General features: G+C 34.9%; 1 protein-coding gene across 1 annotated transcript in view; it reads left to right on the plus strand.

Annotated features, from left to right (window-relative positions):
• Positions 1-12,714, plus strand: part of IRAK4 (interleukin 1 receptor associated kinase 4) — a 29,953-nt gene extending 17,239 nt beyond the window's left edge. Inside the window, exons 9-12 of the mRNA XM_045801239.2 lie at positions 323-506; positions 1,808-1,870; positions 4,742-4,900; positions 5,019-12,714. Of these exons, the coding sequence (XP_045657195.1) occupies positions 323-506; positions 1,808-1,870; positions 4,742-4,900; positions 5,019-5,054 (442 nt within the window). The 3' untranslated portion in view covers positions 5,055-12,714. The remainder of the gene's footprint in view (positions 1-322; positions 507-1,807; positions 1,871-4,741; positions 4,901-5,018) is intronic.
• Positions 12,715-14,193: the final 1,479 nt, after the last annotated feature.

Below are 14,193 nucleotides of genomic sequence, written 5' to 3' on the forward strand. Positions count from 1 at the left end.
ATAAGAATGGTGCTTTAGGAGACTGAGGGAAATTTTCCCTGTGATAAATTATTTATGAAATAATGAAAATATCTCTCACTAACGTGGACAGTTTTATTTCATTTTTATTCTCCTAAAATTTTTCCTCAAGAAACAAAAAAAAAAAGACAATCTTTTCTCTTTAGCTTTAATCTGAAATCTAGATTTATTTATACAAATTTCAGGCTTTTATGACGTGTATTATAAAATGATATACTCTGTAAATATGTACATATGTTCTGTATGTATGTAAATATGAATTGTTTGGCTTGCTTGAAAAGAAAAATATTTTTTTTCTTTTCAGTGCAAATATCTTACTAGATGAAGACTTTACAGCCAAAATATCTGACTTTGGGCTTGCACGGGCTTCTGAGAAGTTTGCCCAGACAGTCATGACTAGCAGAATTGTGGGAACAACAGCTTATATGGCACCTGAGGCTTTACGAGGAGAGATAACACCCAAATCTGACATCTACAGCTTTGGTGTGGTAAGTTTCACATATATAATTAGTAAAAATAATCATTCTGGCTATAACTGTGGAATTGAAGTAGAATATTTTGAGACACCTGTCTTGCTTAGCTCTCTTATGTAAATGTGCATATTGTTTACTTTAACCCTTAGTTAAATGATAAAGTTATAAAAGCTTCTCCAAATTTGTAGATTTCTTTAAAATGGATTTCTGAAGTAACTATAAGAAATGACTTTTTTACCATACTATCGTCATAAATTATTATGAAAGCTTACATTAAACTAGTGCATAAAACAGGAATACCTGAGTGGCTCAGTCAGTTAAGTGTCTGCCTTTGGCCAGGGTCCTGGGATCAAGTCCCTCATCGGGCTCCTTGCTCACCGGGGAGCATGCTTCTCCCTCTGCCTGCCGCTCCCTCTGTCTGTGCACATGCTCTTTCTCTCTCTGTGAAAAATAAATAAAATTTAAAAAAAAAACAATTAGTGCATAAAACAAACCATGTCATACAGCACACATTTTAGTGTCATATTTTTTTTAATGAAATTTTTTTAAAAGACATACACTTTGGCATTTTCTGATCTGGTCTGTTCTGAATAACTTTTAAGATGGAGTGAGTGAGAGTAGTTGAAGAAATCAGGTTCTACTTCATATTATTTTTGCATATGTGTTTCCTATATGTTGCATACATGTTTCCATCAAGACAGCACTGTGAAGTTAAGGCACAGAGTTGTAGGGTATGCCTAAAATTTAGAAAATAATATTCTAAAAGCCAGAGAAAATTATTCTTGCGAAGAATGCCCTGCAAGACCAGAGAAAGAATGTCCAGAACACATATAGAGTGGAGCTGATTATTTAGTAAGTTGCTAATAGAAAAGCACTGCTGTGGGGATTGGTGGAACCCAGGGTTTCTGTGAAGGAGTGGTGGCGCGAAATGACCACAGCTCATGTCCTTTTTGCTTTTTGTAAAAAAGATTTTATTTATTTATTTATTTATTTGAGAGAGAGAGTGAGAGAGAGAGCACATGAGCAGGGGGAGGGGCAGAGGGAGCGAGAGAGAATCTCAAACAGACTCCCTGCTGAGTGAGGAGCCTGATGCGGGGCTTGATCCGAGGACACCGAGGTCATGACCTGAGCCAAAACCAAGAGTTGGACGCTTAACCAACTGAGCCATCCAGGTGCCCCTGTCCTTTCTGCTTTAATGCCTTAAAGGCATAATGCAATGTGTGGAAATGATTAATCAGATTTCATGGTCAAGATCGATATTCTTTCCATATGTTGTCTTAAGTATTACAGTAATGGACTTTTTTTTGTCTTCATAGGTTTTATTAGAAATAATAACTGGACTTCCAGCTGTGGATGAACACCGTGAGCCTCAGTTATTGGTAATTGAAAGATTTATTATTTTTTCCAGTCCCTTTTCCCTTTGCATTTATAATCTAAATTTATACGGGTAAATTTGGCATCTAGCAATGTCTTTTTCTATTGGCAATCTTTTCATTGGCAATTACATAGTGGCATATGGAAAGAGCATCACATATTTCTAATTCGGCTGTGCCACGAAGTATTTGTGAAGCTTGGATAACTCATATATTCTGTGTTCTGGGTAAAACCAGAATAGAACTATATGATTTTTTAGATCTTATATTTTTATTTTGTTACTTTCAGGGTGATTACTAACAGCTTTTTCAGCTCAGAGAGGAAAAACAATATGGCTTCCATTCAGATTTGTATCAGAGTGGAATTGCTAGAAAATTTTCTATCCATTTCCATTATGGAGTATTTTATTTATAAAGTTATGATAGAAAACTTTACCTATTTTATTAGGCATTCATTGGCAATGATATAAATAGACCAACTGAATGCTAAAACTATAAGAAAATTATGCCTTGCCTTTTTTTTTCCTGTAAATTTTAAGAACTTGGAGGTTCTTTTTATAAAATTAAAGATTTACAGAAATCTTTTGTAATCTAAAGATTGCAGAAATATCTACTATCATATATGTTTTTCTTAAAACTAGTTAAATAACTACGCCGACTTTATTCTAATTTATGTATTCTAATGAGGCAAGCCAGTGTGACAAATTCAGATAATATATGTATAACAGATTATTTCCCTAGAATGGAGGTTAGAAAGTCAAAATGTATGATATATTTGATCAAGGGCTTGGTGCCATACTCTTAAGAAAAGCAGTGAGTATAATATCTATATATTATAATATTGTTACTAGTGTCCATTACTAAAAAATACATTATAAAACCTTCCATGGTTCCCTGAATATGTAGTAATGCAGTATTACTTATTATGTAAAATTTCACATTGAAGTATATTTATAGAACATAATATTACTGTGAAAAGTTATTGTTTGCATAATATCTGGATTTTTTATAGTAGTATATTTTGTCCTCATCAAAGAAATAAAATTATCTGTCCCAGTGGGTGTTGGTCATCAAGATAGAAGCCTGGGCTGCAGATAGAGTTTTGAAAGCATTAGTGCCAGGCATAGATAAAGCTTTGGGTTTGGGCTGGATTATACAGAGAAAGTGTGTAAATTAAAAATACAGGAGGACCAAAAAAAAAAAAAAAGAAAGAAAGAAACTTGTTTTTTTTCTATCTTGTAATTTTTTATATTTTTAAGTAAAGTCCACCAGTCTAAAGGCCTAAATCCTTTTCCCTGAGACTTGTTCCACCTTCAGAATGTTATAAAAGCCTCAAACCTGTGGTTTGATTAAGGATGAAATACAGAAAAATACAGAATCCATCTCAGTCATAAGTTTTACACATGACCACATAATAGTGAAAAATCAAAAAAACTGCAGGGATGATTAAATACTTTCACTTATTCTTAAGATTTGAATGCAGTATGACTATAAAGTAATAAGATTTTATGATAAGTATAACCAAAAGGGAGTGATCCTTGAAGGAACCTTTATATCACTAGATTCTGCCATCACTCAAACACTTTCAAAATTCTTTTGGAAGAGTTTCTGGAGAGTTTACAATCGACCACCTATAAATAGTCTTTTTCATGATATTAGTTTCCTAGGGCTTCTATAAAAAAAATTAGCACAAACGGGGACTTAAAATGACAGAAATGTATTCTTTCATAGTTCTGAAAGCAAGAAGCCTGAAATCAAGGTGTTGTCGAGGGCCACATTCCCTCTGGAGGCTCTAGGGGAGACTCTTGCTTTGCCTCTTCCAGCTTCTGGTGGCTGCTGGCACTCCTTGCCTCGAGGCCACCTCACTCCAGTTTCTGCCTCCATGGTCACATTATCTTCTCTGTGTCTGTTTTCTCTCTTTCTGTCTCTTGTACAGATGCTTGTCATTGAATTTAGGGCCCATATGGGTAATCTAAGATGACTTTATCTCAAAATGCTTAACTTAATTATATCCACAAGGACCTTTTCTCCAAATAAAGTCACATTCATAGATTCTGGGGATGAGGACTTGGACGTATTGTTTTCGGGGCCGCTGCTCAACCCACTACATCATCCTGGTCCTATGCCTCTCTCCCTATATATTACTTTTTTATCATGCCCCTGTCCCCTTTTTCCTTCTCCTTTTTTCACTTTGATTCAATAATTTGAGTACTCGTAGAGAAGTTTGCTATTTTGGGAGGAGAAGTCTGGGTCCAGAAATTGGAATTGCATTATCTGGAGCACATCAAGAAGCAAATCACCCTAAAATAAAAAATAAAAATAAAAAAATTAAATAAAAAGGAGCAAATCACCCTGTGCTGGCGGCCTAGTAAATGATGCCAGTGGGAATATGAGAGCAATTTGCTCAGCAACATAAATACAAAAATTAGAAGGCAACTGGCTGAAAGTATCTAAAAGATGTGTATGTATGTATCTGCATATAAATATATATATATAAATAAATGAATAGAGTTTCTCCTGATGTCTTTAACTCTTAGTAAGTTTATAAAAATAGTAAAAGAAGAGTACATTTTATTATGAAGTAGATTAGATAATTCCATTTACATTCTGATTTCCTTCACTTTTGTTTGAAACTCCTACTAAAGTTTTAATATTTGTTTTGGGACACCTAGGTGGCTCAGTCGGTTAAGCGTCTGCCTTTGGCTCAGGTCATGATCCCAGGGTCCTGGGATCGAGCCCCACATCGGTCTTCCTGCTCAGCAGGGAGCCTGCTTCTCCCTCTGCCTGCCACTCCCCTGCTTGTTCTCCGTCTCTTTCTCTCTTTCTGACAAATAAATAAAATAAAATCTTTAAGAAAACAAAACATTTGTTTTAAAGCTAGATATTAAAGAAGAAATTGAAGATGAAGAAAAGACAATTGAAGACTATATTGATACAAAGATGAATGACACTGATCCTACTTCCATTGAAACTATGTACTCTGTTGCTAGTCAATGCTTGCATGAAAAGAAAAATAAGAGACCAGATATTAAGAAGGTACTAATTTTTTATACTTATTTAAAAAGTGACAGAGGTGGGTTTCATCTTTTTTTCCTAAGTTTACATTTCAAACCAACTATTTAATACAGGTTTTTTTTTTTTTTCTTTCTGAAAGGTTCAACAGCTGCTGCAAGACATGACAACTTCTTAAAATTTTACTGGAATAGACTCTTGGTTTTTTTGTATACACCTATCTAAACCATTTTTTAAACTAAGTATTTTTTTGTAAACATTCTTTTTTACCTTTAATAAGGCAGCATGGAGCAGTGCAGTGGCTATTAAAGCTTGTATAGAACCGCCAACAAACATAGAACAAACAAAAGTAGAGCCGTGGTGTCGACCCTAAGCCCTAGCTTGTTAGTATCACCCTCAGTTCTTGAGTAATCCCTGAGACTTCTCCTTGGAACTTCACCAAATACAGTTTGAAAACTGTAGAATTAGTAACAAAGAGGACTGGACCATAGGGTGAAAAGACCCTAGCCCAAATTCCAATTCTACTACTAATTTGCTGTAGAGCTTTTGGTAATCCCTTCACAGCTTTGAGCCTTCTTTTTTTCCACTGATATCATTAGGCTAATACCTGTTGTGCTTCTCTGACAGGTAGTCATAAAAATCAAATGAGGCAGCATATGTACAAGCACTTTGTAACATGTAAAGGGATATAAAATTTAAAGTTTATGTATAATCCAATTATAGTCATTTGTTTATAGGATCATGTTTGCAGTGTGCTATTTTAAGCAGTCATTCATCACTAACCAAACATGCCCTGATGTTACTTCCGTGATGATATGGTCAATATTAGATTATGTTAGATGGCAAAATTGAAGGAATTTTGTAGATGTTAAGGTCCCGAATCTGCTGACTTTGAGTATCAACAGAAAGACTGTGCTGGGTGGGCCTGCCCTAATAAGGTGAGTTCTTACGAGAAGCCTGAGAGATTATCCTGTGGGCCTTGAAGAAGTAAGCTACCGTGTTGTAAGAAGGCCACATTGGCTAAGACCAAAGGGTGCCCTTCTAGGCTGAGAGCCACCTTCTAGCTGTAAGCCAGCAATAAAAAAACTGGGACCTGGGTTGTATAACCACAAGAAACTGAATTTTTCTAGAAAGAACAACTGTTTTTCTTCCCGTATTTCTGACCTACTGGTTTGCTTGCTAAAAATTTTTAATTTTAAATTTCTCTCAATATGTTCTATGAGAACCAAGCAGGTAATAGGAACAATTAATAAATGTTTTGCCTTACTTTTCTGATATATAATTAAGAGAAATTTAAGACATTCTGAAGCATTTTTTGCTCTATCCACTGTCTGGTTCTGTAACCATATAAAATGGCCATAGATCTCAGCTATCTGTTGTCCTTTTTATTCACTTTCAACACGCAAGCATACCTCAGAGATATGGACAGTTCAGTTCCAGACCACCACAATAAAATGAGTATCGCAATAAAGTGAGTCAAATAACTATTTTGGCTTGCCAGTGCATATAAGAGTTATGTTTACACTATACTGTAGTCTATTAACTGTGCAATAGCATATGTACATACCTTAATTTAAAAATACTTTGTTACTAGAAAATGCTAACTATCATCTGAGCTTGCAGAGAGCTTTTTGCTGTGAAGGGTCTCACCTCCACGTTGATGCTGCTGACTGATCAGGGTGCTGGTTGCTGAAGGCTGGGGTGGCTGTGGCAATTTCTTAAATGAAGTTTGTCCCATCAGTTGACTCTTCCTTTCACAAACCAATTTCCCTGTAGCATGCAATGCTGCTTGATAGCATTTTACCTACAGTAGAAATTTTTTCAGAATTGGAGTCAATTTTCTCATACCCTGCTATTGCTTTATCAACTAAGTCGATGCAATATTTTAAATGTTTTGTTGTCATTTCGACAATCTTCACAGTGTCTTCACCAGTAGATTCCATCTCAAGAAACTACTTTCTCCGCTCATCCCTAAGAAGCAACTCCTCATTTGTTAAAGTTTTATCATGAGATTGCAGAAATTTAGTCACAACTTAAGACTCTACTTCTAACGCTAGTTCTCTTGCTCTTTCCACCACATCTGTAGTTAGTGACTTCCTCCTCTGAAGTCTTAAACCCCCCAAAGTCATCAATGACTGTTGGAATCAACTTTCTTCATGTCAGCAATAAGACTGTTTCCCTTTCTTATCATTCATGTGTTCACTATATTAGAACTTTTAATTTCCTTCAAGAAATTATTCTTTGCATTCACAACTTAGCTAACTGCTTGGTGCAAAACTCCTAGCTTTTGGTCTATATCGGCTATTGACATGTCTTCCTTACTAAACTTAATCATTTCTAGCCTTTGATCTAAAGTGAAAGATGTGTGACACTTCCTTTCACCTGAACATTTAGAGGCCATTGTAGGGGTTATAAATTTGCCTAATTTCAATATTGTTGTGTCTCAGGGATTAGGGAGGCCCAAGGAGAAGGAGAGAGATGGGGGAACAGTAGTCAGTAGAGCAGTGAGAGCACACACAACATTTATCGATAAGTTCCCTGTCTATATGGAAACTGTACTCGGTGCCCCAAAACAATGACAATCGTAACATCAAAGGTCACTGACTGCAGGATCACCATAACAAATATACTAATAATTAAAAGTTTGAAATATTGAAGAATTACCAAAATGTGGCACAGAGACACAAAGTGAGCAAATGCTGTGGGAAAAATGGTACTGATAGACTTGCTCAACCCAGGGTTGCCATAAATCTTCAATTTATAAAAGCTGCAGTATGTGCAAAGTGAAGTAAAATGATTTATGCCTATATATATATGTATTTTAATTTTTTCCAGCTTTACTGTGGTATAATTGACAAATAAATTTATATATACTCCAGGTGTTCAATGTGATGTTTTGATATATGTATACATTGTGAAATGATTACCACAATCAAACTAATTAACACAATCATCACCTCACATAGGTACCTTTTTTGATTTTTTGATGTGGTGAGCACATTTAGGATCTACTCTCTTAGCAAATATCAGTATACAATACAGTATTATTAACTACAGGCATCAAATTGTACATTAGATCCCCAGAACTTAATCATTTTATAACTAAAAGTTTTTATTCTTTGACCAACCTCTCCCCCTACTCCTTTAAAGTTTGTACTATTTCACTGTAAGAATGGACACAGATAGGAATGGCTTTTTAATCATTCAAATTCTTTTTTTTTAATCATTCAAATTCTAATGTCAAAAATGGTCAATATGGAGACAATAACAATGAATCTCCAAAATTAATGCTAAGATTTCATTCCTCTGATGAAATTATGAAAAAAATCACCTCATGAAATACTCTGACCTAAAACAATAATTAACAAATAAAATTAATTGGAACAAATATTCATTGATTGTTTTCAATGGTTCAGACACTTGTAAAAGCAATGAACATATAATAATGAACAATACAAAGTCCTTGTTTTTTAGGAGCTTGCTCTAAGGAGAAAGTCTCTGTTCAATGGAGATGAGACACTGAGGTGATAATACACAAGTAAATAAAACAAGATCAGGTAGTGAGTAGTATAAAGAAAACATTAAAACTATGTATTGTGATAGATTCCCTTGGCTAAAAAGCTTTAACAACACCCAAGCTCAAACAAACAAACAAAAAAACCTACCAGTGTATCGTCTCAGAAATGATAGGCATGTATTGTAACTTAGAAAAAAGAAAATAAAAAATCTAAACTGAATCAAGTTTTGTGTTTGTGTTATCAGAGGCCCTTAGGTTAGCAATGATCCAAGAATAAGACTTTGTCACAAAATTTCTACTATCCTGGGGCAAGGAGTATTGTCTTTCAGATTATGTCAGGTGTTTTCCTCTACTAGGCTATTTATGCATCAGAGTAGCTTATTGAAGATAGTTATTAAGGTTATCTAACTATATGTTTGCTTGCATTAACTCCATATTTATCTAGCAGCCTTTCCTTTTCATTTTGATTTCTTGCCTGGATTTGCCTTTTTGGAAGATAATGCATAATGACAAAGACTATTATGATCGACATATCACTTTCTGTTGCAGAGTGTCTTTTATGATTAGTAAAATTACATTCTAGTTTATACCTGAGTCTTTTGAAAGTTTAGGTAGCGTGAATTAAATCATGATTGATCATCTCAGGCTGACCTGCAATTCTAAAATTTAAACCTTAGACTTTGAATGACCCTTTCTCCTATTACAGCCATTCTAATAGCCAGCCTCTTTTTAGAATTATAAAGTAGCAACAATCCAGCAATTACACTACTAGGTACCCAAAGAGTACAAAAATATTCAAAGGAATACATGCTCCCCAATGTTTATAGCAGCATTACCTACAATAGCCAAATTATGGAAACAGCCCAAATGTCCATCAACTGATGAATGGATAAAGAAGAGGTGATATATGCCTATATACATAATGGAATATTATTCAGCCATCAAAAAGAATGAAATCTTGCCATTTGCAACAGTGTGGGTGGAACTAGAATGTTTTCACTAGGCAAAATAAGTCAGAGAAAAACAAATACCATATGATTTCACTCATATGTGGAATTTAAGAAACAAACACGGGGGATAAAGGAGAGAGAGAGGCAAACCAAGAAACAGACTCTTAACTTTAGAGTCTGTTGGTTACCAGAGGGGAAGTGGGTGGAGAAATGGATTAAATAGGTGATGGGGATTAAGGAGTGCACTTGTGATGAGCACCAAGTATTGTATATAAGTGATGAATCACTCTTGTACACCTGAAACTAATATTACACTGTGTTAATCAACTGGAATTTAAATAAAAACTTTTAAAATGTAGCTAACATTATGGTAGTAACTATTTTGCAATATACAAGTATATTAAATCACCACATTGTACACCTTAAAATTACACAACATTATATGTCAATTTTATCTCAGTAAAGCTGGAAGTTAAGCAAGGGACTGCATATGTAGTTCCTCCTCTCCTTTGTAAAATGTCTAAATAATGACAGAACTTTTATTATAAAGTGAGGTATATCCCCATCACATATTTTAGAAGAAGACTAACACTCTTCTTTATAGTGACAACACAGTTTGACTATTATTAGTGAATGGCCTTTAAAATATGTTGAAATGTTGACCAATAGCTTTAAAAAAAAAAAAGTCAGTATCACTTCCATTAATGTCATTCTTTGGTCAAATATTTTTAAATGAATTCATAAGTTAGTAGAGGAAACATACAGTAGCTTACTCTGTTAACCATACTAGGAAAAGCTACCATACCAAGATCCCCCCACCTTTGGCCAAAAAAGGTCAATAATAACATCTGCTGTTAAATATTCAGGGCTAGAAAATGACAAAGGAGCTCCAAAAATTTGCCTTTCCATAAAAACAATGAAAAAGATGGCAAAAATGGTCAGAATTGACTTTTTCTCAGAACTAGAAAACAACCCAAGGAGAGTTTACTCAGGAAAAAGGGCTGAATCTCAATAGGAATGACAAGTTTTGTGGCATTTTAACTTATCCTATTATTATCATGCCTTATGTCCCAGGCCAGTGGCAGCCTTGAAAAAAAAAGCAGCCCACATTCTTGGTACCAGAGGGAGCAGAACAGAGCTGGGGCTCTTTCCAAGCCTCATTCTGAAGGATTTGTAATTGTTTGACCTCTCTGGTGGTTCCTTGGAAGATGACACCCTAAGCCTTATCCTTATTTCACCTGAGTAAAGCTCACCTAGTGCTAAAACACTCTCTGTGGAATCCTTTGTCAAAAACATTTACTGGCAAATGTTTTAATCACAGCTGTCTGAGGTGATGAATAACAGGATAAACAATAGGCCAACTAAAAAGCTTAAAAGGAAGAGCTGATGAATAAGCTGTTCATTATGGCTTTAAAAATCTCTAATATATTCCTGGGAACCTAGAAAACCATGTGCATGTGCAAGGCCATGCACATGCTGAAAGCAAAAAGACCTGAGAAATCCCTAAGCTCTCACCTCTGGCTGACCTTGTGGCTCTGCGCAAGCAAGAAGTGAGAATTAAGGCAGTCTGAACTGCCTGGTTTAGTGTGGGACGTGCCTCTCCACACACATTCAGAGCCCTGACCAATACTCTTTTATTGAGAGATTTATTGGCTCCAGATGTTTAAGGAAATCTCTGTCTATTCAGTAGTGATGACTAAGCTGAGTGGAGACTTCGGTGACCACACATCACAAAGAGTAGAGACTTTACAGAATTCATTTATTAAAGTCATTAAACAACTAAAACAAATAGCAACAATAAGTCTTGGGGAGGGGACAGAGTGATTTCCAAAGTTGCAACATTATATTACTTAAAATGCCCAGTTTTCAACAAAAACATACCAGACATGCAAAGAAAAAGCAAAGTATGGCCTATACCCAGGAGAAAAAGAGTCAGTAGAAACTACCTGAGGAAGCCCAGATGTTGGATCTACTAGCAAAAGATTTTATCAGCTATTTTAAGTATATTCCAAGAGCTAAAGGAAATCATGTCTAAAGAACCAAAGTATAAGAATGTCTTATCAGGGGCGCCTGGGTAGCTCAGTCATTAAGTGTCTGCCTTCGGCTCAGGGCGTGATCCCGGCATTCTGGGATCGAGCCCCACATCAGGCTCCTCTGGAAGCCTGCTTCTTCCTCTCCCACTTCCCCTGCTTGTGTTCCCTCTCTCACTGGCTGTCTCTCTCTGTGTCAAATAAATAAATACAATCTTAAAAAAAAAAAAAAAGAATGTCTTATCAATTAAAAAAAATTAAAATATAAGAAGGAACCAAATAAAAATCCCAATGTTGAAAAGTACAATAACTAAAATGAAAATTCACTAGAAGGGCTCACCAGCATCTTTGAGCAGCCCTCCCCCCCCCAAAAAAAATCAATAAACATGAAGATAAATCAATTGAGGAACAGAAAGAAAAGAGAATGAAGAAAAATGAGCAGATCTTTAGATACCTGTGGGACACCATAAAGTTTATCAAGATACATGTAATGGGAGTTCTAAAGGGAGAGGTGAGAAAATCCTAGAAATAATATTTGAAGAAATAATGGACAAAAATTTTCCAAATTTGATGAAAAATATTAATCTAGGCATCAAGAAAATAACAACTGCAAGTAGGATAAACTCAAAGAGATCCACACCTTGACACGTCATAAGCAAGGTCAGGGAATCTTGAAAGCATCAAAAAAGAAGTGACTCAGCAGGCATAAAGGATCTTCAATAAGATTAATAAATACATATTTATTATAGGTTAGGAAACCAGCTAATAAACTTGTTAGAAAGGAAGAATATAAAGTAAAGTTAAGGACTTTTTGTGCATGGGTTTGATATTATCAGTTTTGGTTACTTGGGTTTGTTTTTTTTTTTTTGTTACTGTTTTTAATTTTATTTTTTCTTTTTACCTTTGGATCCCCTTTATTTTTTTTCCACCACCTGTCCCATTTCTGGAAACCACAGATCTGTTCTCTGTATCTCTGAGCTTGTTGGGGTATTTTTATTTTTTTAGAATCCATATATGAGAGATTATGTAGTATTTGACTTTCTTTATCTGACTAATTTCATTTAGCATAATGCCCTCAAGGTCCATCTATGTTGTTGCAAATAGCAGGATTTCATTATTTTTTATTGCTGAATAATATTCCATTGTCTATATATACCACAGCTTATTTATCTATTCATACATTAATGGTCACTTAAGTTGTTTCCATATTTTGGCTTTTGTAAATAATGCCACAGTGATCTTGGAGATGCATTTTCAGGGTTTTTTTGTTGTTCTTTTTTTTTTTTTTCTTGTTAGTATTTTTGTTTTCTTCAAATAAATACAAATGGAATTGCTGGATTATATGGTAGTTCTGTTTTTAATTTTTTGAGGTATCTCCATACTGTTTTCCCTAGTTCCACCAATTTATTTTGTCACCAACAGTGCAGGAAGGTTCCTTTTTCTCCACATCTTCACCAACACTTATTCTATCTTGTCTTTTTGATTCTTGCCATTCTTACTAGTTGAGGTGACATTTCGTTGTGGTTTTGATTTGCATTTCTCTGATGGTTAATGATGCTTAGCATTTTTCATATACCTGTTGGCAATCTGTATGTCCTTTTTGGACAAATTTCTATTCATATCTTCTACCCATTTTTAAATTTAATTCCAGTGTAGTTAACATACAGTGTTACATTAGTTTCAGGTGTATAATATAGTGATTCAATAATTCCATATATGACTCAGTGCTCATCAAGATAAGTATCTTCTTAATCCCCTTCACCTGGTGCACCCACCCCCCTACCCACCTCCCCTCTGGTAACTATATGTTCTCCGTACAGAATCTATTTTTTGGTATGTCTCTTTTTCCTCTTTGTTCACTGTTTTGTTTTTTAAATTGCAGATATGAGTAAAATCATATGATATTTGTGTTTCTCTAACTCACTTATTTGGCTTAGCATTCTACTTTCTAGATCCATGTTGTTACAGATGGCAAGATTTCATTCTTTTTTATGGCTGAATAATATTCCTCTGTGTGTGTGTGTGTGTGTGTGTGTGTGTGTGTGTGTGTGTGAGTGTGACATCATCTTTATCCATTCATATCTATTCATATCTTTTGCCCATTTTTAATTTCTTTTTTTGGTTTTTGTTTTTGTTTTTACTTCTTTTTTTATTATGTTATGTTAGTCACCATACAGAACATCATTAGTTTTGGGTGTAGTGTTTCATGATTCATTATTTGCATATAACACTCAGTGCTCATTGCAACACCTGCTCTCCTTAGTACCCATCACTGGGCTACCCCATTCCTCCACCTGCCTCCCCTCTGAAACCCTCACATTGTTTCCAAGAATCCATAGTCTCTCATGGTTCGTTTCCTTCTCTGATGTCCTTCCTTTCAGTTTTCCCTTCCTTCCCCTAATGTCCTCTGTGCTATTCTTTATGTTCCACCTATGAATGATACCATATGATAATTGTCTTTCTCTGCTTGACTTATTTCACTTAGCATAATCCCCTCATTGTTGTTGTTGTTGTTGTTTGTTTTTTTGTTTTTGCTGTTGAGTTGTGTGAATTCTTTATACATTTTGGATATTAACCCCTTATCAGAAACATGATTTGCAACTATTTTCTCCCAATTAGTAGGTTGCCTTTTCATTTTGTTGATGATTTCCTTTGCTGTACAAAAGCTTTTTAGTATGATGTATTTCTAATAGTCTGTTTTTGCTTTTGTTGCCTTTTTTTTTATGTCTATTCAAAATATCATCACCAATACCTATGTCAAGGAACTTAACATCTATGTTTTCTTCTAGGAGTTTTATAGTTTCAGGTCTTACTTTCAAG

This window comes from Ursus americanus, chromosome 25, assembly GCF_024610735.1.
Source record: "Ursus americanus isolate L20-20 chromosome 25, mUrsAme1.1.p, whole genome shotgun sequence".
Lineage (NCBI taxonomy): Eukaryota > Metazoa > Chordata > Mammalia > Carnivora > Ursidae > Ursus > Ursus americanus.